General features: G+C 31.5%; 3 protein-coding genes and 1 pseudogene across 5 annotated transcripts; 2 read left to right on the plus strand and 2 right to left on the minus strand.

The window, feature by feature from the left end:
* The first annotated feature begins 408 nt into the window (after positions 1-408).
* Positions 409-6,386, plus strand: LOC114383645 (septin and tuftelin-interacting protein 1 homolog 1-like). 3 transcript variants are annotated; one of them, XR_003660559.1, is made up of 4 exons: positions 409-631; positions 1,363-4,015; positions 4,429-4,671; positions 5,874-6,386. XR_003660559.1 is itself a non-coding variant. In XM_028343369.1 (3 exons), the coding sequence occupies exon 2, from the start codon at positions 1,388-1,390 to the stop codon at positions 3,974-3,976; it is 2,589 nt and encodes an 862-aa protein (XP_028199170.1). In that variant the 5' UTR covers positions 409-631; positions 1,363-1,387; the 3' UTR covers positions 3,977-4,015; positions 5,874-6,386. The 3 variants fall into 3 exon arrangements, 1 of the variants encoding a protein (XP_028199170.1); XR_003660562.1 differs by having other exon boundaries at positions 4,429-4,532; XM_028343369.1 differs by lacking the exon at positions 4,429-4,671.
* A 1,374-nt stretch (positions 6,387-7,760) lies between these two features.
* LOC114383657 (alpha-(1,4)-fucosyltransferase-like) lies at positions 7,761-13,079 on the minus strand. Its single transcript, XM_028343382.1, has 3 exons — positions 12,473-13,079; positions 11,554-11,727; positions 7,761-8,443 (listed from the first exon to the last, which is right to left on the minus strand). The coding sequence occupies exons 1-3, from the start codon at positions 12,965-12,967 to the stop codon at positions 7,877-7,879; spliced, it is 1,236 nt and encodes a 411-aa protein (XP_028199183.1). The 5' UTR covers positions 12,968-13,079; the 3' UTR covers positions 7,761-7,876.
* Positions 13,080-16,370: 3,291 nt separating this feature from the next.
* On the plus strand, positions 16,371-17,764 carry LOC114370588. Its single transcript, XM_028327990.1, has 3 exons — positions 16,371-16,574; positions 16,756-16,863; positions 17,327-17,764. Exons 1-3 carry the CDS (start codon positions 16,434-16,436, stop codon positions 17,435-17,437), a joined length of 360 nt encoding a protein of 119 aa, XP_028183791.1. The 5' UTR covers positions 16,371-16,433; the 3' UTR covers positions 17,438-17,764.
* A 1,685-nt stretch (positions 17,765-19,449) lies between these two features.
* Positions 19,450-23,076, minus strand: LOC114383666 (annotated as a pseudogene).
* Positions 23,077-23,896: the final 820 nt, after the last annotated feature.

The following is a 23,896-nucleotide window of genomic DNA, read 5'->3' on the forward strand; positions in this document are numbered from 1 at the left end:
AATGATAACTTATTAATATTATTGGTCCAATGAAACATACTAACATTTAGGTAAAAAAAATAATTATTGATATTTTTTTCCAATAAAAAAATATTAACATTTTGATCTAATAAAAAATTATTGACATTTACGTTTAAAAAATAATATCTTATTAACATTTTTGTTCAATCTAATTAGCATGACCAGATTAATCATCAACAAATTTGTTTTTATATACCACCACATGCACTATGTATGTTATGTTGTCAACACGAAGACTGAAGTTAACAAATAACAAGGAGTTATACTCGTCATATATTTTACACCTTAGACATTAAATTTTATATTTTTTATAAGAATATATTTATCAGCAAATTATCCAATAAGAAACAAAAGTGATTATTCCTGTTAATTTTATTCTTTCTTTGCTTAGTTCTTCCAACAACAGTATAGTACACTGATTACGTTCTCTAAAATTCACTCCCAAAAAACTCTCTTATTTGATTCCACCGAAGCCCTAACCCCCCTTTCGACGAACGAACCGCAATCACTTGCTCGCTTCTTCGATCGATTATTTAAATCCTCATTATTGTTCTTCGAACTCAAGCTCTCTCGCTCGCGATTTCTTCTTCTTCTTCCGCGGTTTCTCAAGGTAAGCCCTAAATCTAAACCTATCCTAGCTCATTTTTATTGCTTTTTAATTTTCCTCGCTTTTCAAAAGGAAGGAGAAAAAAAATTGTGGGAAGAAAATGTGGTATTGTAAAGTTGAGAAGTAAAATAGAATATCAGAACATACGTGTGGATTTTGATGGGTGTAACTCGGAAGGAACTTTTTCTATGCATATAAGGTGTATAATTGTTTTTTTTATCACTTTGAAGATTATCATTGTCCATTGTTTTGCTAAACCACTAATTAAAAAACTAATGACAGACATTAGTGATGAAAATCTTGTTAGAAGATAACGTTAAGCACTGCAAGGAGGCTAAATATAAGTTTGAATGTGGGAGTTATCTTCTCAAATATAGCAAATTGAAAGTTACTTTTGAGCTCAACTTGCTTGCCATATTTACATAAGGCTAGATAGATACCAGCATGTTTGATTGAGCTTCACTGCCATTGGTTATCACTTGTCAGGTTTCTTTATCTTCTACACCTGTGTCTCCACTCAACTTTGCCTTGTTCAGTTTTTCATTAATTTTTGTGCTCATTTTCCTGTTCAGACTCCTTTGTAATTTTGATTTTATTTCCACGCTTTTCAGATTTTTGTATGCAATAAGTTCAGGGTTTTTGCAAAAAGAAATCTTGAACTGTGTAATTTGAAATCTGTAACAGGGATTATACTTAATTTTTTTAGGTTGTAAACTACTTTTTTTCTTTTTTAGATTACAGGCATATCTACCCTAAAACATGGATGAGGATCAAGAGATGGAGAGATTTGGAACGGAGAATGATTATGAGGGTGGCCAATGGATTGGTGGCGAGTTTTACTATAAGAATCGTAAAGAGAAACGCACTCAGACCAAGGATGATGTTCTTTATGGAGTTTTTGCAGATTCTGATGACAATGACGACGATGATTATCCGAGTAGAAAACGGAGGAAAGATTTTTCAAAGAAGCCAGACCTCACCAAGCCTGTGAATTTTGTGTCTACAGGAACTTTTATGCCTAATCAGGAAATTGATAACAAGTCCAAAGAGCAGGATGAGAAAGACGGTTATGTTAGTGAGGATAGACCAGGGTTAGGTTTAGGTTTCGGTATGGGGTCTGGTTTAGGTTTTAATTCTGGTAATGCTGTGAAAGGTTCAAATAGAAATGATGATTCTGATGAGAATGATGATGATGGTTTCTTGCCTACCGCGTTTGGGAAGAAGATTAAGGAGGGGGCAATGAGAAGGGAAAAGGAACGGGAGAGGGAGAGGTTGGAGAAGAAGAGGGGGAAGCATCAGAGTGTAGGTCAAGATGTGTCTGGTGATGTTGGAAAATTTGAGAAGCATACGAAAGGGATAGGGTTGAAGCTGTTGGAAAAGATGGGTTATAAAGGAGGCGGGCTTGGGAAGAATGAGCAAGGTATCGTGGCTCCTATTGAGGCAAAATTGAGGGCCAAGAATTCTGGCATTGGGTTTAATGAATCTAAGGAGACTATGCTGCTGCCTGTTGTGCAGCAAGAGAAGAAGAATGTACCGGAAATCACCCAACCTGTGGTTGGCAGAACGAAGGAGAGGTTATGGTCAAAGCAAGCAAGGTCGAAGAAGAAAAAGGAGGAACAGTATATAACTGCAGAGGAGTTGTTGGCGAGCAAGCAAGAACAAGAGTTAGAGGTTGTTCAAAAGGTTTATGATATGAGGGGGCCACAGGTTCGAGTATTAACAAATTTGTCAGATTTAAATGCTGAGGAGAAAGCAAAAGAAAATGATGTCCCAATGCCAGAACTTCAGCATAATGTAGCGTTAATAGTTCGGTTGGCTGAGGCTGACATCCAAGAGATCGATCGAGATTTGAGGAGAGAGAGGGAGACAGCACTTAGCTTGAAAAACGAAAAAGAGAAGTTAGAAACTGAAGCAGCATTTCAAAAGAAGCAGCTGGATAGTATGGAGGAAATAATGAGTGTGTTGGACCGTGTTGGAGAGGAAAACACTTTGGGAACATTAACATTGGATTCCCTGGCTCAATACTTTAGGGACTTGCGCAAAAGATCTGCTGATAACTACAAGTTGTGTAACTTGTCATGCATTGCTTGCTCATATGCTCTACCTCTACTTATCAGAGTGTTCCAAGGATGGGATCCTCTTCGAAATCCATCTCATGGGTTGGAGTTGGTGTCACAGTGGAAGGCATTGCTTGAAGGAGAAGATTATGTTGATATATGGGATGTATCATCACCTTATACTCAATTGGTTTCAGAGGTTGTATTGCCAGCTGTCAGAATATCTGGTATCAATACCTGGCAGGCACGGGATCCTGAGCCAATGTTATGGTTTCTGGAATCATGGGAAAAGTTACTTCCTTCTTCAGTCCTTGCTACCATATTAGACAATATAGTCATGCCAAAACTATCAAGTGCTGTAGATACTTGGGAACCTCACCGTGAGACCATTCCTATTCACACTTGGGTGCATCCATGGCTACCTTTGCTGGGGCACAAGTTGGAGGGTATTTACCAGGTGATTCGTTTTAAATTGAGTACTGTTCTTGGTGCCTGGCACCCAAGTGATGGTTCTGCTTATGCTATATTGTCTCCTTGGAAGACTGTATTTGATTCTGCAAGTTGGGAACAGCTTATGCTTCGTTTTATAGTACCAAAGCTGCAGCTTGTCTTGCAAGAGTTCCAGGTGAACCCGGCAAGTCAGAATCTTGATCAGTTTTATTGGGTTACAAACTGGGCTTCTGCTATTCCTATTCACCTGATGGTTGATATGATGGAGAAATTCTTCTTTGCCAAATGGCTTCAGGTTTTGTATCATTGGTTGTGCTCAAATCCTAATTTCGAAGAAGTTACAAAATGGTATTTGGGATGGAAAGAACTCATTCCAAAAGAACTGTTGGCAAATGAAAGTATCAGATACCAGCTTAATCGCGGTCTTGATATGATGAACCAGGCTGTTGAAGGTATGGAGGTGGTCCAACCTGGTTTAAAGGAGAATATAAGCTATCTTAGGGTGCTTGAGCAGAGGCAATTTGAGGCTCAACAGAAAGCAGCAGCCTATGCTCAACAGCAAGCTGCTGCTAGCTTGGGTGGTGCGGTCAACACAGATGGTGCTCATGAATTGAGCTTGAAAGAAGTCATTGAGGCTCATGCTCAGCAACATGGTTTGCTATTCAAGATTAAACCTGGTAGAATGCACAATGGCCATCAAATATATGGGTTTGGTAATGTCAGCATAATAATAGATTCCCAAAATCAAAAGGTATATGCCCAGAATGAAGAAACGTGGTCTTTGGAATCACTTCAAGGCTTGCTAGAGTTGCATAATAAATCCCTTAGTAAAAGACGCTGAATTCAGCATTTGCCAAATGTGAAGTATCTCAATTTTCAGGTGCTCTATTTATCTAGTTTCTTGTACAACTTGTATTATCTTGATTACTAGTACTATTGTAGACTTGAGATGTTGTGCTTTCTATGCAGCATATATTATATGCATTGATATGCTGTGTTGAAAATTTTCAATGTAAGGTATAAGCTCTTAGGTGAAATTCAGAAATTGTGTGGATTTTGGAATTTGGATTTATTTGCACTTTGATAAATATGTTTTAGTTCACTTGCAGTGCGCTCAACTATTAGTCAAATGGTAGTTGGAGGGTATATTTCTATAATTTTTTACTATGAAATCAATAATTGCAAATAATCTAGCCTTCCACATTCTGCATAAATAAATTACTATTTTTCTTTTTCTTGCACTTGTTTCATCATGTAATTATCAAGTAAACTTGCTGTTATTAATCTTTGAAGGTGCTTATAAACCATGGTACTTGAGCTGCTGCATAAATGAGTCATTCTCTGTCAGATGATGGCCCTGCCAATTATTCCACGTAGTGTTTCTGTCCGTCTTGCAAGTATCACAGCTCATTTTTGATCAAACAGAGGCAATGTTTTATTTGTGAAATTCATCGTGAAGATCTTTTGATTGATTCATAATCATCTACCAACTTCCTTTTGCTTCTACATTTCCTTTTGGGATATGGATTGTTCCCGGTACCACTCTGCTCACTTCCATGAATTGGATGCTGAAAAGTTATCATTTCATTATTTGCGAAGTCCTATTAATTCCTAAGTGCAAAATGTTTAGTTTGGTTTCAATATAGTGCATCTCATACAAGGCATGAATTAAAGGCTTAATTTTAGGTTTTTTCTAAGTGATTGAGACATGACGCCAAATCCCAATATGGGGTGATTGCATGTGACAGAAACATGTTGAACAAGTAGATCTGAAATGGGGTTAGACTGTTGGTCGTTCCTATTGCCATTACGGTATTTTGGATTTGAACTGCATTTTCTTTGGTGCTTGAATAATGAGGTTGGATATGGCATTAACTGTGCTTAGAAATTATAATTAGACATGGGGATGCCAAGTTCTGAGGGAACTGTCACTATTAGATGTCATAAACATAACCGAGTACCAAATACTTTTCATGTCATCTTCATGTGTGGTAATCTGAGTGAACTAAAACCCTATAGCATGGTTTTCCTTATATTATAGCAAATAGCATAACAAAGTATAACCTCACTCGATATAATTAGAAAATGACAATTTAAATCACTGTTGTTTATGAAAAATTAAAAAATACAACTCCATCTTCATCCAAAGTTTTAAGTTAATCATGAAATACATTAAACTATTAAAGACTTAAATGAAAAACTGTCCTTGTTGAAACTTTGAAAGAGCCAAGCAGTCTAGGCATTGGCATGTTAATGTTAGGCATTTGTAGTGGTGCACACGCTCGCCCACACACAAACACCAGTGATGCTGCAGCAGATGAACTCAGAACTTGGCCAGAATCTGCAAGAGGATGGTATCCTTGTAAGAGATGGATAATGGATAGCTGTAACGTTAGCGGTGTCCTGGTGTTGGAGACGGTGCTTCACAGGGGGATAGTGACAAATAAGTAATGCATTAGGGCCCCAACAGACATTAGATTTTTGAGGATTTATTATATTAGAATTAGAATATATTACAGATCGAGCATCCTTGTATTTGCACACAGATAGCTTAAGCTATCCTGCACGTAGTGGATTTTGCTTATTACTATGCTATGGGTTTAGCATAGCACTGATCCTCCATGTATTGCTGTAATGTGCACTATGTCATGCCATTATATAAACTATATACTCGTACTAATATAAACTATATACTTGTTCCAAAGGTTAATCATTACTTCTTGACATATATTTTGCAGGCAGTTCAACTTGGAGGTTTGTTGAAACTAATGCTCAGGAAGATGTCTTTGCAGTTGAAAAATCCGCCATTCAACTATATGATTCACACTAGTTGGTTTCATGGCAACGGGTCATAGTTAGCATACACTAATTGGTTTATAAGGATAATACCTCAACGAATTGGGATTGTGGGTTTTGAGCTGGGAAACGGGTAATACTTTGTTCCCCGAGGATGCTGCAAAGGTTTTAAGGGAAGTGAATGTTCTATGGTCAGGATAAAGCGTGTAGAAACATGTCGGCAACCTAATCTCAAACTTGTAAGGTAATAAATTTTTTTATTCCCATGTATTAGGGTCAAGCTTTTTTGTTACAATTTTTATATCCTGAGCCTCCTAATGGAGGGAGTTGTGGCTCTCAAGTGTCTTTAATATCGGTCCTGAAACCATGAATTATTGGAAATATAATTCATTGTATATTGGATTCATTGAGAAAACGATTATGCCGAAAGAGGAAAGCCAACTGCATTTTTGATATTTTTTATGCCTTTTGGGGTTGTGGTGAGGGCATCAATTTATTCGGCTATAACTTCAAGAGATTAAATGCGTGTTCATAAAATTAAAATTGATTTTAAATAAAATTAATTTTGAACCGATATGATTTGTGTTTGAATGTTTTTATTATAAAAGAAAAATCCAGTATAAATTTTTTAGATCTAATGTAAAATTTATTCAAAGTTGTTTTAACTCAATTAATTATGGATCTATAATTAATTATGAATTTTTTTCTAACATGAAATTAAATGTTAAAATTTGTTCAAAATTAATTTTGGACTTAGAATCAATTCTTTAAATTTAAATTAAATACCCGCAAAGTGTGTTTAAACACGTCCAAAATGCACGCACAGTAATAAAATCACGTCATACAATTATGTGGAAGCAAGGTTTTATAGCTTCAGTGGAGATATAAAGTAGGTATCAAAGCAGAAACAAACATGTTAGTAGTGTGATTAGTTCAATCTTCTTAATCACTCGAATCAAGATCCTGTCCAGTTGAAATTTAAACTTTCAACTGTAAATTCTCTCAACCGTTAAACATATTAGTTTAAATTAATTCAATTCAAATTGCTTTAAATTAGATTAAATCATATTAAATTAAAATTTTAAATCGAGCTGACTAGATGGTGAATTAAAAAAATCTAAAAAAAATTAGATCGAATTTTCCTTTTAACATTAATCTAATTCAATTTATGAACACCTTTAGAAAGCACACACTAACCCACTAATCCACCTCCTTTCCTTCTCCCCCACACACTAAAGCCCTAAACCTTAATTCAAGTAAGGTTCATTATCTTTTCTTTTGTTTCATGTAATCATATACTACCTCCAATCCTATATAAGAATAAAATAGCAATATTTTCTTGGTTCTTTCCTAACTATAAAAAACATAAGATTACTTTTGTTAATTTTTTTATCCCTACTTAACTGTGAGGTTTATTAATGATACAAATCCATTTTTCATGAAAATACATATATTTATCAAGTTATCAACAAAATACAGTATATTGGTTGAAAATTTATCTTTTGAAAAAATATACTTTTTAAATCATTTAATGTCAAGGATAATTTTAGAATAGAGTTAAAAATTATAACAAATTAACCATTCTAATTATTTTTATTGACCTTAATAAATTAGATACTTTTTTCTTATATATAAGATCAGGTAGTATTATTTCTTTTCATCAAACTTGTAGTTTTAGCTGATGGTGTGCATGACTCAAATAACACATCACATCTTTCTAATTTTAACTGAACATAGGGATATATAGTTATATGTCAAAAATAAATTATGGGTATCATATGCAAAAACATAATAGTGATGGCAAAAGAGTTATTAAGCAAAATCAAATGTATATAAGAAAATATTAATATATTTTCTATGAACTAATCAATATACTTATCAAGTATAGTGTTCCCACCATTACATCAAATAAATAATTTATTTAATTATTAATATATATCCAAGCCTAGGCAGCTGCATTTCTTCCCCCCTTTTTGCTAATAGCTTGACATAAACGACAAGGTAAAGTGTCAAGGCTCAGTGCTCTAGTTTTTGCGTAGTTATCCAACACACCACATCTTCTCCATGCATGGAATTCTCCATAGGCTACTGGGTCTTCTGCTATGGCCTTCACATATGAAGCCAATTCCTCCATTGACTTGAATTTCACCCCTTCTATTATTGAATGAGGAGGGACAAAATCCATGATATTTGGAGCACCAAAATAGATTGGAATTGCACCAGAGTCCAAGGCATAAAATAACTTTTCTGTAACATAACTCTCAGTCCAAGTGCCTTCAATTACAAGGACAAACTTGTAATGAGACATCATACAGTGTAAATGATTCCACCATTTGGTAAGTTTTGCAGTATTATCTACACATTCAGGATATAAACGTAGCGCCTTATTTATTCCTCCAACATTATTTAGGCATTTGCCAAGTGAATGGTGAGGTAATAAACTAAGGAGTTTGTGGGCAAGTTTGTTCCTTTGAGTTGTACAAGGGGATGAAGACCAATAAACAACCGGGACCTAGAAATGATGAATCAAATTAATGAAAGTTTGTTCTTTTAAAATATTAATTCATACACAAAATACACGCAATCAAAGTAAGTAAACAGACAAGTTAACCCAAATCGTCTTGTTAAATTAATTTTCTAAAATTATTAGTATTCAATTTTAATGCCAAATTCAAATTGCTAAATGCTAACAATTATCCTCATGACATTTGCTAAAGAAGAAAAGTAGAAAATATTTAATAAAAAGAAGACTTAAATATATTTTTGTTACCCTTAATATTTTTTTCGTGTAAGTCTATTTTTTAATTTTAATCATTAGAAGTTAATACTTTTTTAATTTGAGTCGTTGTAAGTTTTTATTTTTATTTTTAGTCCTTATAAATTTATATTTTTTTTTTAATTTTAATTACTTTAAGATTTTAACTTTTCGTTTATAATCTTCATAAGTTTACGCTTATAACAACCAAAATTTAAAAACACAAATTTACAACTAAAAATAATCATAATATCTTACAGAAACAAAAATTAACATTAAAAAAATAAACTTACCGAAACCAAAAATAAAAAAGTGTTAACTTACTGTCTTACATATTTAAACCTAAAAGAAAGTAACAGAAATATTTAATGGCATTAAATTGTTCTTAACTAATCTCTTTAAAATCTTTTTTTTTTTTTGAAGAATCTTTAAAATCATTATTAATAACATTCATCTAATATTTACGCGAACTCTAATGGTGCACAGATATTTTTTTTTATCAGTTACATAACATATATTAGTTTATTTTAATATTTACATATATTAGTTACGATGACACATTTAAACATATAATCCATAAATTATTCTCCGAATTTTCTAGTCATACCACAAGTTTCGATGACAATTTGAGTGAGAACTTTTGCTAAACCACAAGTTTCACTTTTACACTAAGATTTTTTGAGAAAATGTTTTAGTACACTATCTATATTTTTATATATAAAAAATAAATTAATACCGAATTTATCAAGAACAATAAAAAAATAATTAAATTAGTTCATTTTAATTAATATTATTATAAATTTAAACTTATTTTAAAAATATCCATAGAATTAATTGAGTTAGGTGATAATTGGATATAATGACACTACTCATAATCCAAGAAATAATTTTTTTAACCAATGAGGATGAGTCATATTATTAATAACTCAATAAATAAATTTACTTTTATGAAAAAGGAATAATATCTCAATAATAAACTTCATAACAAATTAAGGGTGTATAAGAAAATTAATTAATATATTTGAAAATAGTCATATATTTTATTTATTTAGGAAAAAATACTACTATTTATTTATTATATATAGAAACAAGATAATATATATATATATATATATATATATATATATATATATATATATATATATATATATGTATATGTATATATATAAAAGTAGATAAGTTCTGCAAACTCTTTAAAATAGAAAGGGAGAGAAGATGTTTTGAATACTTTTTTTTTTTATTTCTATAGGGGAACTTTTGGTATTTTACTTGCATATTTAAATATTTTTCTTTCACCTTTTTTTTTATCAAACGACTCAACAAATCATTTTACTTTCCTTTCTTTTTCTTTTCTAAACCAAGCATACTATTAATTATCTTTACATGGATTCAAATTATCTATTCTCAAATTTCATCCTACCAATCAAATCATACCAACTCAATCAATTAAAAAAAATTGGTCATCTCTTCACAATTTGGAGACGTGTTAGGGTTGTTACGCACTCGATTACACTCAATCTTTGTCTCTCATTGTGTAACAAACTTTTGTTTCCTATATATTTCGTGACCATGTCAATATGTTACACCGTATTATAAAACCCACCACGCTAGCCACTACACACTGTAATGTCCAACGCCAATTTCGCTGGGATCACAGCCTTTTAACCCTAAAAAAAGGAGGAAGGATCCATTACATAGAAAAGAGAGAGAGATTGGGTGTAACACTAATAATGTCTTTGACACTATGCCAGGTATCACTCGGCACACGCAAGCCTGAAGTTAGAAAGACTTGCTTTCACGTATTTTAGGTATGTGGAGAGAAAGTGTGTGTGATCCGTGTTATATAATTATTTCCAAACATATAGTAAAACGTTTTCAAACAATGAAGGATTTTTTTAATTTATTTCCTATATATTTCGAGGCCATGTTAATATCTTGTACAGTATTGTAAAACCCACCACCCTAGTCATTACACATTGTAACACCCAACATCAATTTCTCAAGGATCACGGTCTTTTAACCCTAAAAAAAGGAGGGATACATTGCATAGAGAAGAAAGAGATTGGGTGTAACATTATAATAGCATGTTTGGTACTATGTTAGATATCACTTGGTGCGTGTTAGCTTGAAGTTATAAATACTTTTTGCATATTTTAGGTATGTGGAGAGAAAGTGTGTGTGATGGCCACATTACATAATTACTTCCAAATACACACTAAAATGTTTCCAAACTATAGAGAGATGGCATGGGATTTTTTTAATTGAGTTGGTATAATGTATGATTGATAGGACATAGTTCAAGAACAAGTGATTTCAATCCCTTAAAAAAAGAGATTAGGCTTTATAAATGCAAAGAATAATTTGTATTCATTTTCATGCAAAGAAAATACTAATCAATGAATTTGGCATTCAAGAAGGAAAAAACAACAAGAAGGAAAAAATTCAAATAATAAGAAAAGAAACAAAAAAGTTTAGGGTTATTGGGTTTGAGAAAATATTTTCTTCTTTTCTTCTTTTACATTTTTAATTATAAAAATGTTAAATTATTGCCACTTTATTTCCTATTCTTAAGCATATATGTATAAAAACAACGAAAATATAGAAAGAAATTAAAAATAAAAAATGTTTTCTCAAACCAAGCAATCCTAACATTTATGAATAAATTCTTGTTATAAAGTATTTTTTTGTGTATACAATAGTGACAATCATAAAAATCAAATCTAAGTCGTTATGCACCTACCTATCGTGGATTTTGTAATAGAGCATGTAAAACATATATTGAAAATTTAATGCAATTTTTTTTCAACATTTAGTTTAGTATTTCAATTTTAACAAGCAATTGATCATACAAATTAAAAACTACTTACATTGTTCTTATGGGAAGAAATATGGTAATTTCGACCATTATGGAGTATGGCACTGGCATAGGTTGACTGCAAATCATCTTTAGCATGATAACTAATAAATACTTCTTCACGACCTGATCGCTTTCTTTTAGATTCAAGATCCATGTATACACGAAGTGGCTGTCCTATGATTCTCTAAACTCAAAAGAACAAAGAAACAATTAATTAAGTCAATTCTTATAGGAAATGAAATTCATTTTTGATAAAGTTTCTTAAGTCATTGCCAAAAAATTTATTTAACACAATCGTGTGGATGCTCAAAGTTCAATAGAGTTTCAAACAAAAAACCCTTGCAAATCAAACACTTCATACTAAGCATGAATGAGAAATTATTACCATGACAATTGCAACATTTCTACATATAATTTATCACTAACTATAATTACTCTAAATAAAACACAAGATTCAGAGTGAGTTACTAGAGCAAGGAGAAGAGACAGTATGGTTGTCCAATACAGTAACAAACTCATTTAATATAGCAGTCCCTTTATTCGAAATTAAAGCAATATGAGGAGCAAAGAGGAATATTGACTTGTGCCCTTCTAATAGAAATTTAAAACAGGACACATATAAGTGTAAATTCTTACTTGTTTTTCAATCACATTTGCTAGGTAAATTCTCATTCTTGGTTAAAAAAATGTAACTTGTAATGTTACAATTAAAATTGCACATATATTAAATAATCTAAAATCACAAATTTTAACACATGATTTATTATATATTCAATATATCCTATTGTATTTAATTCATGAGGTCTAGCTAGACCCATATATATAAATCACTTAATAACAAAAAATATATAACTAAAATTTATCATGCCCATAACACATAATAATAAAAAACAATAAATGTAAACATCATGACCCAAAAAAATTGTTACTTGTGCTGGAGGTTTAGTCGTTTCAAACAAGAAGGCATCAGGGTTGTCAGCAAGAACCAGTGATTTTGTCCACAAGCAGCTTAATCCACATGGGCAAATGTACATGCTATTTAAATTGTCAGGAATCCATGTCCACCCTTTCACCAAGATGCTCACATGTTTCATTTTCAGCACCCCACATTCCAATTGATCTTGCAAAGAAGTAGAAAAACTATAATTTGAACCATTATTTCTTTGTTGGTTTATCTCATTCTTGAATCGGACACATCCCACTTCGGAGTCCCACCTTTTGAATGCACCAACCACATCGGTGAAAGCCTTTGATTGATCTTTGAATATTGGTTTGGTTGAGAATTGTGAGAATAAAGAAAAAGATGGGAACTCAATGATCCCAGATATAAAGAGGATCAAGAGAATGAAACCCAATGTGTTTACTAAGGTAATGAAATGGCGTAGAGGTGGAGTGAAGAATGATGAACAATTGGGAACTCTCATCCTTTCTTTGGAGTGCAAAGTGAAAAATGTGAAAATGAAAGGTAGACTAACACTAATAACATAGGAAATATCTTAAACTATACGATACAATAATGATAGTTTCACACCAATTGTTTACACGTACTCCAATATCTTATTTTTATAGTATAATATAAAAAATTAAATGAAATTTCTCTCCTTTTTTTTACCCTTAAAGGGGGGATAGTAACGAGTGATAGGAATAGTACAAAAATAAAAATTTAAGAACGTACGCGTCATTCTTATACTGTGGGTTGGAACCAATTCAAAAACAGCAACAATTTTGTCTTCATTATAGTGGATTATTTTGGAGAGATTATAGTTCCTATTTCACCTAGTGAAATACTTCATATATGTTCGATTGTGGCATGCTTTGCCTTGAGAAATTGAAACATGTCAACTTTAAAATGTGACACCTTGTTTGCGTGCATGCTTGAGTTGGACAATTAGTGAGTTGGAGACAACTTACGCATCAACAAAAACCTACAAACTACAACCAAACAAATATCAACTAGGAAAACCGATACACTTTTTCCGTGTCTTGATTTGCTTTCCGTTTTTTTCGTGACGTATGATACTTGTAATATTGTAATACATGTTTTAATTAATTTGTTTAACGGTAGCTTTTTTATTTAAATTAATTATCATAAGCTTACGAAGGTTTAATACGTAAAGACGAATATAAAGCATGAATTTTAGGGTTTAAATAATCAATTTGAAGGTAGAATACCTATTCCAGTCAAAGTTTTAATCACAAAGGAATGATTAAGCAATAATGCAAATGGGTTTTATATATTAATAAACATATATTAAATACCTTTAATTTTATGCATTTAACACACTAGGGTCGACCGTGAGGGGAGCGTTGGGGTAGATTTTACAAATGACATTTAAAATTTTAATTTTATCCCAATTATTTCTTAAAAGTTCATTAACTAATATACAAAAGTCCCAGTGACAAAATCCTTTGAAAGTCCTAAGTGAAATAAAGGAGTATATCAACCAACCCTAATTAACAAAAAATACATGCAAAACAACTGAGAAGAATTCCTTGTAAATTAAATATGCTATGAAATGCAACACATTATTAGTTCCACTCAAAATTTCATTAGGGAGCAAAATTTGGGTTATTTAGCTTCGAAATGAACTAGATTTTTTTTTTGGTGAAATTGAAATGAACTAATTTTTGGTTAAACTGAACTAAAATGATTCAAATTAAGCTACAAAAGTTAGATGGTTTGGGGTTTTTGCAGATAGTTAGACTTTGTGAATATAAAAGTATAGGAAATTAAAAAGCCCTCTTCTAAAACAAGGTCCGTGCAAGGAGTTATGCAGTTGCGAAGTTAACACTTAATTTTTACAGCTTCAAGTCACGATTTCGGTACCTAAACAGTGTATAATTTCACTCTCAAAATGGTCAGTATAGTCTACCAACATAAAATAATATATATAAAAACCTTTTGCATTATTGTTTAATTATTTCGTGAAGGTCAACAATAATTATTGTTTAATTATTTCTTGAAGAAATAAGAATTGATGAGGTGAAGGTACACATGCAGTTTAATACTTGGAGGAAAGGTTTTTAATGAAGTCTTGAGTGTGAGACAACTCTAGCTATTAAAGTTCTTCCAAGAATTACTCTCTTAGATTTACTCTTCTTCCTCATCATTCAATACTTATATTCATTAAATTACACCAACAATTCACATATCATATTATTGCTTTCAAACAATGTTTTAGTATAATAATATGCTTCAAATTTGTTTTTTTTTTTAATTTAATTTATTTTTTTGTTTTAATTTTTTAACAAATAGAATATATTTACAAGCATACACATGTATACCCTTACATATATATATAAAAGATAAATTGACATTACAAATATACTAAAAAATATTATAATATAAATATTTGTAAATTATAAATCTAAGATCTGAGCGGGACACAAATTATTACAGTAGTTTTATTTAAAATTAAATATTTTAGATTTTATGTAAAGTAAATTCATATAATGTCAATAAGACGTTACTTCAAGTATCTTAATTGGGTTTGGGCATATTCAAGTCTGTGCATAACATAATAAATATTATTTTTTTCATCTCATATTAATTGTCGTGTTAGAAGAAAAACAAATTTTAAAATAAAGATTATTTTATCTTTTTAATGTAATATTAATTACTTTTTTATTTATGTACCTAATATTATTTTTTAGAATGTTATTGTTGTGCTGTATCTTTCCTAAAAAAATAAATAAGATTAATTTTTGTAAAATTGTTATACTTGTTTATTTATTTATGATTTATTATTATTATTTTGTGTATATAAAAAAAAAAACTTAGAACACACTTATTATGAAACAAAAGAGGAAGTATAAAAAGCATGCAATAGTCATATGAATTACACTAAATCGGAATGACAAGATGGACCCGAATTCAACATGTACCTGCAAAAGTATTCACAAACGGGGAGGACAATTATGTGCTTATTGGGGCTGAAGTTGGAGCTGCGCCCCTCACATATATCATATATGACTGTAATTTAAATATGTTATTTAAGTGGGTGTATTTATTGACCTACCAATAAAATAATATATATTTATTAGTTAAAAAATATTTTTCTAAGAAAGTTAAAAAAGTATTTTTAAAAAATATCCACTAAAATTATTTAATATAATGGTAATTTTAGAATAAAATTAAAATTTACAAATAAATTGATCTAATTACTTATTAGTATTGATGAATTAAGTAATTATTTTTTATATATAAGATCGAAATTATATGTAGATGTTTTTTTGTGTTTAAATGTTTTTAATGTTATGTATAGGTTACTTAGGAGTAAATTTTTAATTTACTTGTGATAATTTTTTAATTAATTTTTTATATTAATTTATTAACTTTATACATAAATAAAATATGAATATAAATATATAGATATCCAATGAATACGAATACTTGTACAGATACCGAGAATATGAGACCTAGTACGAATATTTTTTTTAAATATAAATATGAAGATAAATTCTATAACACCCTATCCATTATGATTCTTAATACTAATTAGACTAGTTTAAAGCCATTAATATTTTCTATAAAAAAAACATTAATAGTTACTACATTTGCCAGTCATAGTGAAGTCAATAACTATAGTTGGCATAATGCCAAGAATTGATGCGTTCATTCATCCGGTTCACTTGTAATGTTCTTTCCTCCTTAAATATGCACTAATATATATATATATATATATATATATATATATATATATATATATATATATATATATATATATATATATATATATATATAAAATTGTAATTAATATCTATTTAATTCTTTTTATACATTCTTTGCTGGCATGCATTTTCGGCCTTGTCAACTGATCCAATTGGTTGGCCCATTTCTTTAATAAAGGCACTGCTATATTATTTTGTTAGTCATAAAATAAAATCATCATGGATACGGTTGGAGGAAGAAACAAGATGAAGCAAGCAGAAGAAGAAAAGGTGGTATCAATGCCATGGCAGGAGAAGAGAGAACTTGCGCAGAAGGAAGAAGAGGTCTTGAGCAAGGATATCGAAGACCTTAAGACATGGGTATATATATATTCTTTTAATTCCCTTCACCATAACTTTGCTTAATTTTAATTTTGCAGTCTGTTTCAGTAAATTAATTAATACTTCTCAAGCTCTAAATTAATTCTCAAAATAGTTGTGTTTACAATGTTAATATTTCTCAAATAATTTTAATTTCTTTCTTTCTACTAAACATGCATAGCTTGATATGATGGAGAACATGCACGACGACGACCAGCAGCTGAAGGAATATCTAGAATATCACCCTGGAGATTTGAACTTGGCAAAGGACAAAAAGAACAAGAATAAGGTAAGATTAATTTGATATTATTTTAAAGATGCAAGTAAAAACTATTGGGAGCAATTTTTTTTCAAAAATAAAAATTATACTCAAATTAATTTATTTTATCCCCAATCTTAATTTTTATTCAATGGGTTAATTTCAGAAGAATTTAACTGAAAGTGTAAAGACTTCTATCATTTAATCATGCATAGTTTACGATAAATATTTTCTTTTTCTATAATAATTATCTAAAAAAATTTCAAGATAATTTTTTATTTGTTGACTGTGTAAAAATTATACACTGATAGTTTTTCTTTGGCGAATATAGTTCATGAAAATTGAAAAGTTTTTCAAAATACATAAATATTCAAATTATTTATGAATTTCATTATTTTGCTTTTGTTGTGGGGGCACTGGCTTGTTCCCAATTTGTTGGACTATTCTTATCTGGCCAAGTTAGATTGTGTTTTAATTTGGTAATATATTATAGGTCGAAAACACCAGCAAGTCTGTACCAAAAATCACCAACAAGTCGAAGTCTTCAGCCTCCTCCAAATCCAATGGTATTCTGGCTTCAGTTTTGAGGTTCCACAAGAACTAGTACTAAAATGACTTCTCATTGGTTTCTTAGAAATAAATTTGAACATTCTAAAAATAAATTTTGGACTATATAATATTTATGTTTGGATGACAAATATTCATGTTGCTAGATTCCTGCGAATAAAATCCATAACAAAATGAATTTGGATATATAGCTCAATGCCTCAATGGTATTGTGTTCACATATTTCAGCTAACATGAAATTCTTTAAATGCCCTTACATATTTATAAATAAGTTATCTTGATTTCTTATTTATGGACTTACGAGATTGAAGTGTTTCAGATTGTTTGAACTTATTGGAATGAAGTATTGTAACTTTTACATTTAGTTCCTTAATTGAAGTGTTTTGACTAGTTTATTGATGAATTTCAAGTATTTTGAATAAATTGTTGATTATTGTAATTATTTTGTACATCATTTTTGTGTCAATTAGTTAGTGTATTTGCATGTGTATTGAATAAATTAATTGTTGATCAGTATAATTGCCGATTATATATACACACATTTTTTGTAACAAGTATATATATATATATATATGATAAAGTTCATGCTTATCCTCAATGGATTCTCACGTGGGTATAGGACAAGCGCAAGAAAAAAAATAAAAATTAGCTTGTCTTCGTTCTGTCCCATATCATTCCTAGTCTAGGGTATAAATTAAAATTAGCATTCTAATATATGGGATGCTAATATGCTTTCTTTACATTTGGGTGTTAAAAAAGACAACACGCACAATACTAGTGATTGTGACCTTTTTGAAATCTTTAGCCAAAATGAAGTGAAACTATTATTAGACATTAGAAAAAACAAGATTTAATTGTATTTTTGTTCCCTTTATTATTTTTATTTCTGAAATTTGATTATTTTTTTTGTAAATTTGATTCTCTTATTTTAATTGTGTAATTTTAACTCGTATATTAACTTAATATCTAATGGATATAACAAAAATGTTGACGTAGTACCTAAATGTGCTCACATGAAAATATAGTAGAGCATCACATTAGGTTTTTGTTAAATATTAGATGTCAAATTAACAAATAAATTGAGATTAAGCAATTAAAACAGTTGAGGAACTAAATTCTTAAAAAGAAAGAGAAAACCTTGATTCTCTACCTCAAACCAACTAAACCCGTTGAATTTGAACCAACCAACAACACCAACACCTAGTTGAACTGAACCAAAATCCCAACCCAGGTCCAACCCACAAAGACCCCAACAACATGCCCCTTGACGAAGACCACACACCAACCCTTGTTCATGCCATTACAAATCAGTATTAAGAATCACCTTCTCATTCTAAATTTGGTGCGTGCTGTATTGTATTATTTACTATTTATATCCAAGTTCAAGAAAATATTTTATTACTCTTAACATACTTTTGATATCCAAGCGAAAACTTGAGGGAAAAATAAAAGGGACACTATTTTTCAAGTATCATTATTCAACCTCTCTTCGGGTCTTTTATCCACTCGTCTTTGATCGGATTGTTGTAATAGAAGTTATTACTTGATTAATTGGATCCACTCCAGTTGCTACAAATACCCAATGTATGACTTCAAAATACGAGAGAACGAGTTAATTTGAATGCTAATTCTTACATCACTTAATTACCAAAAAAAATAAAAATTTCTTACATTCTCCCTTAGAGATTTAGTCCTTGGAAGAAGAGCTTGAAGATTTATGGAATCGCCATCCTCCATCGCCATTTTTTATTTATCCACTTGTATTTTCTCCACGTTTTGATAATTTCATTGCAGTTTTAGGATTAGATAAGCTCTTGGGAATTCCTTTGTATGAATCTGATGAATTAATATAGTTCCTTGTATTTTGTGTTATTTATACTTTTTTAATGTTCTTTTTAACTAACACTTGTTGAGAACTATGCAAGTATAGGCATGCTGAGGAATCATACATGTTCATAGTTTTAAAAACTCAACTAGCGATTAATCCGGTCAAAATATTAGGTGACTGGTTGAACCAAGCAATACTAATTGACCTTTATGACCTGGTCAATAATTTACTAAAAGTTTAAACCTTGTTGGTTTTAGCCTAGTTTTACCATAGACAGTATATTATTTTCGTATTTACTACACAGGTGTAGTAACACATTCACGTAGTTTAAGGTAAGTGCTTTACACGTTTCCCACAGAGGCAACTACAGCACAACTTTGGGAGTAAAAAGTAAAATAATAAAAAGCATGATCTGGTCCAGGTCATATTAACCCCGGTTATTCGGTTGACTCGATCAGACCATTGGTTCCTGTTCAGATTGACCGGTTAGGTCTGGTTTTTTTAACACAAGCATATGTTTATGCTCTAATTTGAGTATTAGATTAGTGTGTCTTACTTCATAGTTCATAGTACATGTATTCTTATGTATCTCAACTTAATCGTTTTCTGGACTCTTATGTGACTATTACATCATTGGCGGCACATCAATCAATGTAGTATTTTTGAAATAAGTACAAGATTGTCTTGACAGGAACTTGTTTGTATTAGGCATCTAAATGTCGTAGCATGGCCAGGATCAATTAAATTGTTTGCTTGAATAGAAGTTAGGACCCCTCTTTGGTAAATGGAAAAAATATGAAAAATATTGATCGGTGGAATACCTCACAGTCATCATCTCAAATTTCTGGCATATCATTGTCCCAAATTCAGCAAATGTCAGTAAAAGATTCAAAAGGGGCATGAAAGCAGAAGAAGACAGCCTCAGTTGACCTTCTTCATTAGCAGAAATTTGATTATGAAAACATTCCGAGTCGCGAAAACTGTGCCCTAAGCTGGTGCCTAACTCCCTAAGAAGTGCCTTGCTTATACCTAACTACCTTGCTGGTCAGTGAAGAGAATGTTTGTTCTTCTGCAGTTATCCAGTCTTCAAATATTTCATGCTCATGTAGGTCTCCTCATTCCGAACCCAAGTCAAGTTCCCTGCATTGTTCCTTGATCTCACACTTTGCACTTGGCATCAGACTCTCCTCTGCTTCAAAACAACCAAGTAGAGACTCTAACAACAAAATTTTCAAGTTCTCTTCTCCATGAACTTTCCGAACTTGATTTAACATCATGGTAGAGGTAGAGCAACTATCTTCTATGGTCAAGAGAAAGGCATCATTCAACGTCCAAACCATGACAACTTGGTTTATATTCTCTCTGATGTAATTTTCCATATAATAGTTATCCAGCTCCAATTTCCATTCCTTAACCATAGCTTTGAATACAACCATACACACATCCTCCTTCAGAATGTTTTCTATGGTTATAAATTGTAACTGACCTAGAAAATCATTCTGAATCCTGTTTTCTCGCTCTGTTGAAGCAAAACTTGCATAATTGACAACATTTTTCAATGTTTCACCAAGGACAATATAATGTATCTGTTCTCTTATGACATTGTCAGCATTTCAATCTACCATTATTTTGTTGAATTCATCAACAGTTTTCCTAAAGATAAGCATGCATATATCCTCATTTATGGTGCTATTTATTTTATCTACTTGGTCACTACATGTCAAGCATTGCAAGCAACTTTCCTCAGCTTCACTGCCTCGTCCCTTGATTAAGGAAAATTCTTGATTTGCACTGATATCCATAACTGCCTCAGACAAGACAATCAAATTTATGTCATCTCTACTCTTCCTTTCAATTGTTTGCATTTCTATGTTCTCATTCCACTCACTGATTACTTCCCTTAAGTAGTATTTATATACACACTCCTGTATTTTCTTCTCCAAGTCAAAATTGTAGGATTTACTATCGAGCACTTCTACCTGATCATCAACAGAACCACACACATTTTCTGATATTGAATTTTGCATTGTGTTATATTCCTTTTCCATTTGAGACATCCCTATTAATTCGTCCTGTTTTTCATTTTTAGCATCACAGACTCCTTTTACCTGTTTTTCAGCTCTTCTCTGACTTTCAACATCCTTGATAGTATGGATTTCATCTACTTCTGATAACTTCCTCCGAGGAAACAGTTCTGCATCATGAATAGATCTTTGGTTGAAAAGAGATTCAATAAGTTTAGCATTCCGGCGTATAAAATTGCCCAATTTTTCAGTGACAACATGGATTCTTTCTCTCATGCGATTTAGTTCCTTTCTTCTCCTCACGTATGAGGCCTTTCTTTCTTGTGATATTACATGCTTACTCAAATTCAGTTCTTCACTCTTTCGGCGAATAATAGATTCATGATTCTTTATCAACTTAGCAACATACATGCTGCTCCCGTCTTCATTTTCTTCTTCTTCAGGTGACTTATCTGTCTCCATCTTCAGAGAGAACCTGTTAGGTATTTCATGATTTCCTTCTGGAGAAGAAGGCTTTGTCGGTGAAGAAGGTTTTGCTGGGGAAGAAAGTGATGAACAGTCAGAATCCTCAGGATATGTGTCATGGAAAGTGGAAAATTCAAGCAGCAAATTTGTAATGGTCCTTCCAAACTTTGACAACCTGATTCTCCTCCCTCTTCACTTTTACTTCAATGTTCTCTTGGAAATCCCTCATGAAGCTTCCAATTGATATAGACATTACATCCTTTTCAATTGTCAACTTCCATTCCCTCTCTTTTGGCCTCATCTCACACAAGAAAAGGGCAGATTGCATCTTCCCAAAAGCAAGATCCATAGTCTGCTTTAGTATGTCTATGTCAGAACCCATCTCTTCAACCTTTATCCTGCCAATACCATTATTTTGTACCTCACTTAACATATCATGTTGTGCCTCAAGCTTTGATTGATCAACACTAGTCCTCAACTCGCACACATTGCCATCGCCATCGCCATCGCCATTGTCGTGCTCTTTTCTTGTTGTTTGATCATTCTCAGCATTGAGACTACTTGTTTCAATCCCATGGCTGATACCCAAAGAAACCAATTGTCTTTCTTTCAGCTCTAAAGCATGCCTAAGTTGCAACTCATTTTCTAATCTCTCTGCCAACTCTTTGTCCTTCTCTACTATGGCTAATTCAGATTCCTTGAGACACTATTGAAGGCGATCTTTTATGTTTCTCAAATCATTGAGTACCTCTTCATGGTTGCTCTCAAGAAAGCTGCTTTCAGTCTCTGTATGAACAATGCTTAGACAACCTTCAAGTTGCATCACTGCTAACTCATAGAACTTTGATATCTCATTCAACTGCTCGATGACTCCTGTTTTCAGCTTCATCTTCTCTTGAGCTTTGTTCATGGCATGGTGCACAATCCCCATCATGGTAGAATCTGCTAAAGACACTTCAAATCTTCCATCAATACATTCAAAAATCCCATCCATTTCTCCAAGAAAAATACACTACACAGAGCCAGTTGCAACTTTATCTCAACAATGAGGTAGTGATCATTTAAATGCTACAGAAAACTCATCGCATAAGGTTGAAAAGTAGAACCTTAAAGGAAGTAAAAGAGAATGCAAGTTTGATTTGAAATTTCCATTAAAAGCGGGTGATAGAATTGACCCTTTCAGGAACTTATGTGGTAAGCAATAAGCATGTCTCTAGGCATTCTTTAAGGAGCTTTATATGTTCTTCGAAATATTTGTAGTTATGTGGCTCTTATGTGGCTCTTTGTATTTATTTATTCATTTTCTTGGCCACATGAAAGCTCCAAGCATTGTAAATTAATAGTGCAAGGCAATGTAAAGAATTTTATCAATGTTTTTAAATTCCAACAAAAAAATCAATAAAAATTATTAATTTTTTGTATCTGAAATTGTGGTAGAAATATATATACATAGAATTGTGTAGGCACCACAATTTTTTTAAAATATTCAAATTATATTTAGATGTGTTAAAAATAAAAATATGTTGAACTGGATAGAAAATAATTGAATTGGATGAATACCATTTGTAAAGAATAAGGTAGTAAATAAGATTTACGAAAATGAAAAAGGAAATGCTGAAACAAAGATAAACTGCACAAAAGGACATGAATGATTTTGATTGGTCAATTTTTTATAGTTACCACCGTTATTTTCTGTCAAATACAAACGATCACTTGGTTATTTAAAAATAAATAAATCATTCGTATAAGTCAAATCACCCTTCGTGACAAATAGTTCTCAAATAAAATGCAAATTATATCTTTTATAAGATAGAATTCTTGTGTTGTTTTCGATAAAAAAGATAAATTTAATAAGGAAAGATTAGTATTTTTAAGTAAATAGAAAGATACTAGTAAACGTTGATGAGAAAATAGTGAGAATCTTGTAAAAAAATAATGAAATTATTTAAATTATTGATAGGAGAAGGAAAACATTGGTGATTCTATGTTACTGAAGTTCGAAAGGCTTTGTTTGATTACAATTTTGAAGAACAGTTTGCTATTTATGCTTTATTTTGAATCAACTGAAGAGCATGATTAGTTATTTTTCCGCCCCTCATATATGCGCTTTAAAATTACCTATTCAGAATCCTTAATCACAAGTTCGTAGCATATATAACTGTACCTTACAACATTATCC

The sequence above is a fragment of the Glycine soja genome, chromosome 2 (assembly GCF_004193775.1).
Source record: "Glycine soja cultivar W05 chromosome 2, ASM419377v2, whole genome shotgun sequence".
In the NCBI taxonomy this organism is placed as follows: Eukaryota; Viridiplantae; Streptophyta; class Magnoliopsida; order Fabales; family Fabaceae; genus Glycine; species Glycine soja.

Bases quoted from the DNA above. Each gene is read 5' to 3' on its own strand.
- LOC114383657 (XM_028343382.1), bottom strand. From the start codon at position 12,967: ATGAGAGTTCCCAATTGTTCATCATTCTTCACTCCACCTCTACGCCAT. The intron at 11,728-12,472 runs GTAACAATTTTT...TTTTGAGTTTAG, and splicing joins CGACTAAACCTCCAGCACAA to AGAATCATAGGACAGCCACT. The intron at 8,444-11,553 runs GTAAGTAGTTTT...CATCATTTCTAG, and splicing joins TTTCTTCCCATAAGAACAAT to GTCCCGGTTGTTTATTGGTC.
- LOC114370588 (XM_028327990.1), top strand. From the start codon at position 16,434: ATGGATACGGTTGGAGGAAGAAACAAGATGAAGCAAGCAGAAGAAGAA. The intron at 16,575-16,755 runs GTATATATATAT...AAACATGCATAG, and splicing joins TCGAAGACCTTAAGACATGG to CTTGATATGATGGAGAACAT. The intron at 16,864-17,326 runs GTAAGATTAATT...AATATATTATAG, and splicing joins ACAAAAAGAACAAGAATAAG to GTCGAAAACACCAGCAAGTC.
- LOC114383645 (XM_028343369.1), top strand. From the start codon at position 1,388: ATGGATGAGGATCAAGAGATGGAGAGATTTGGAACGGAGAATGATTAT.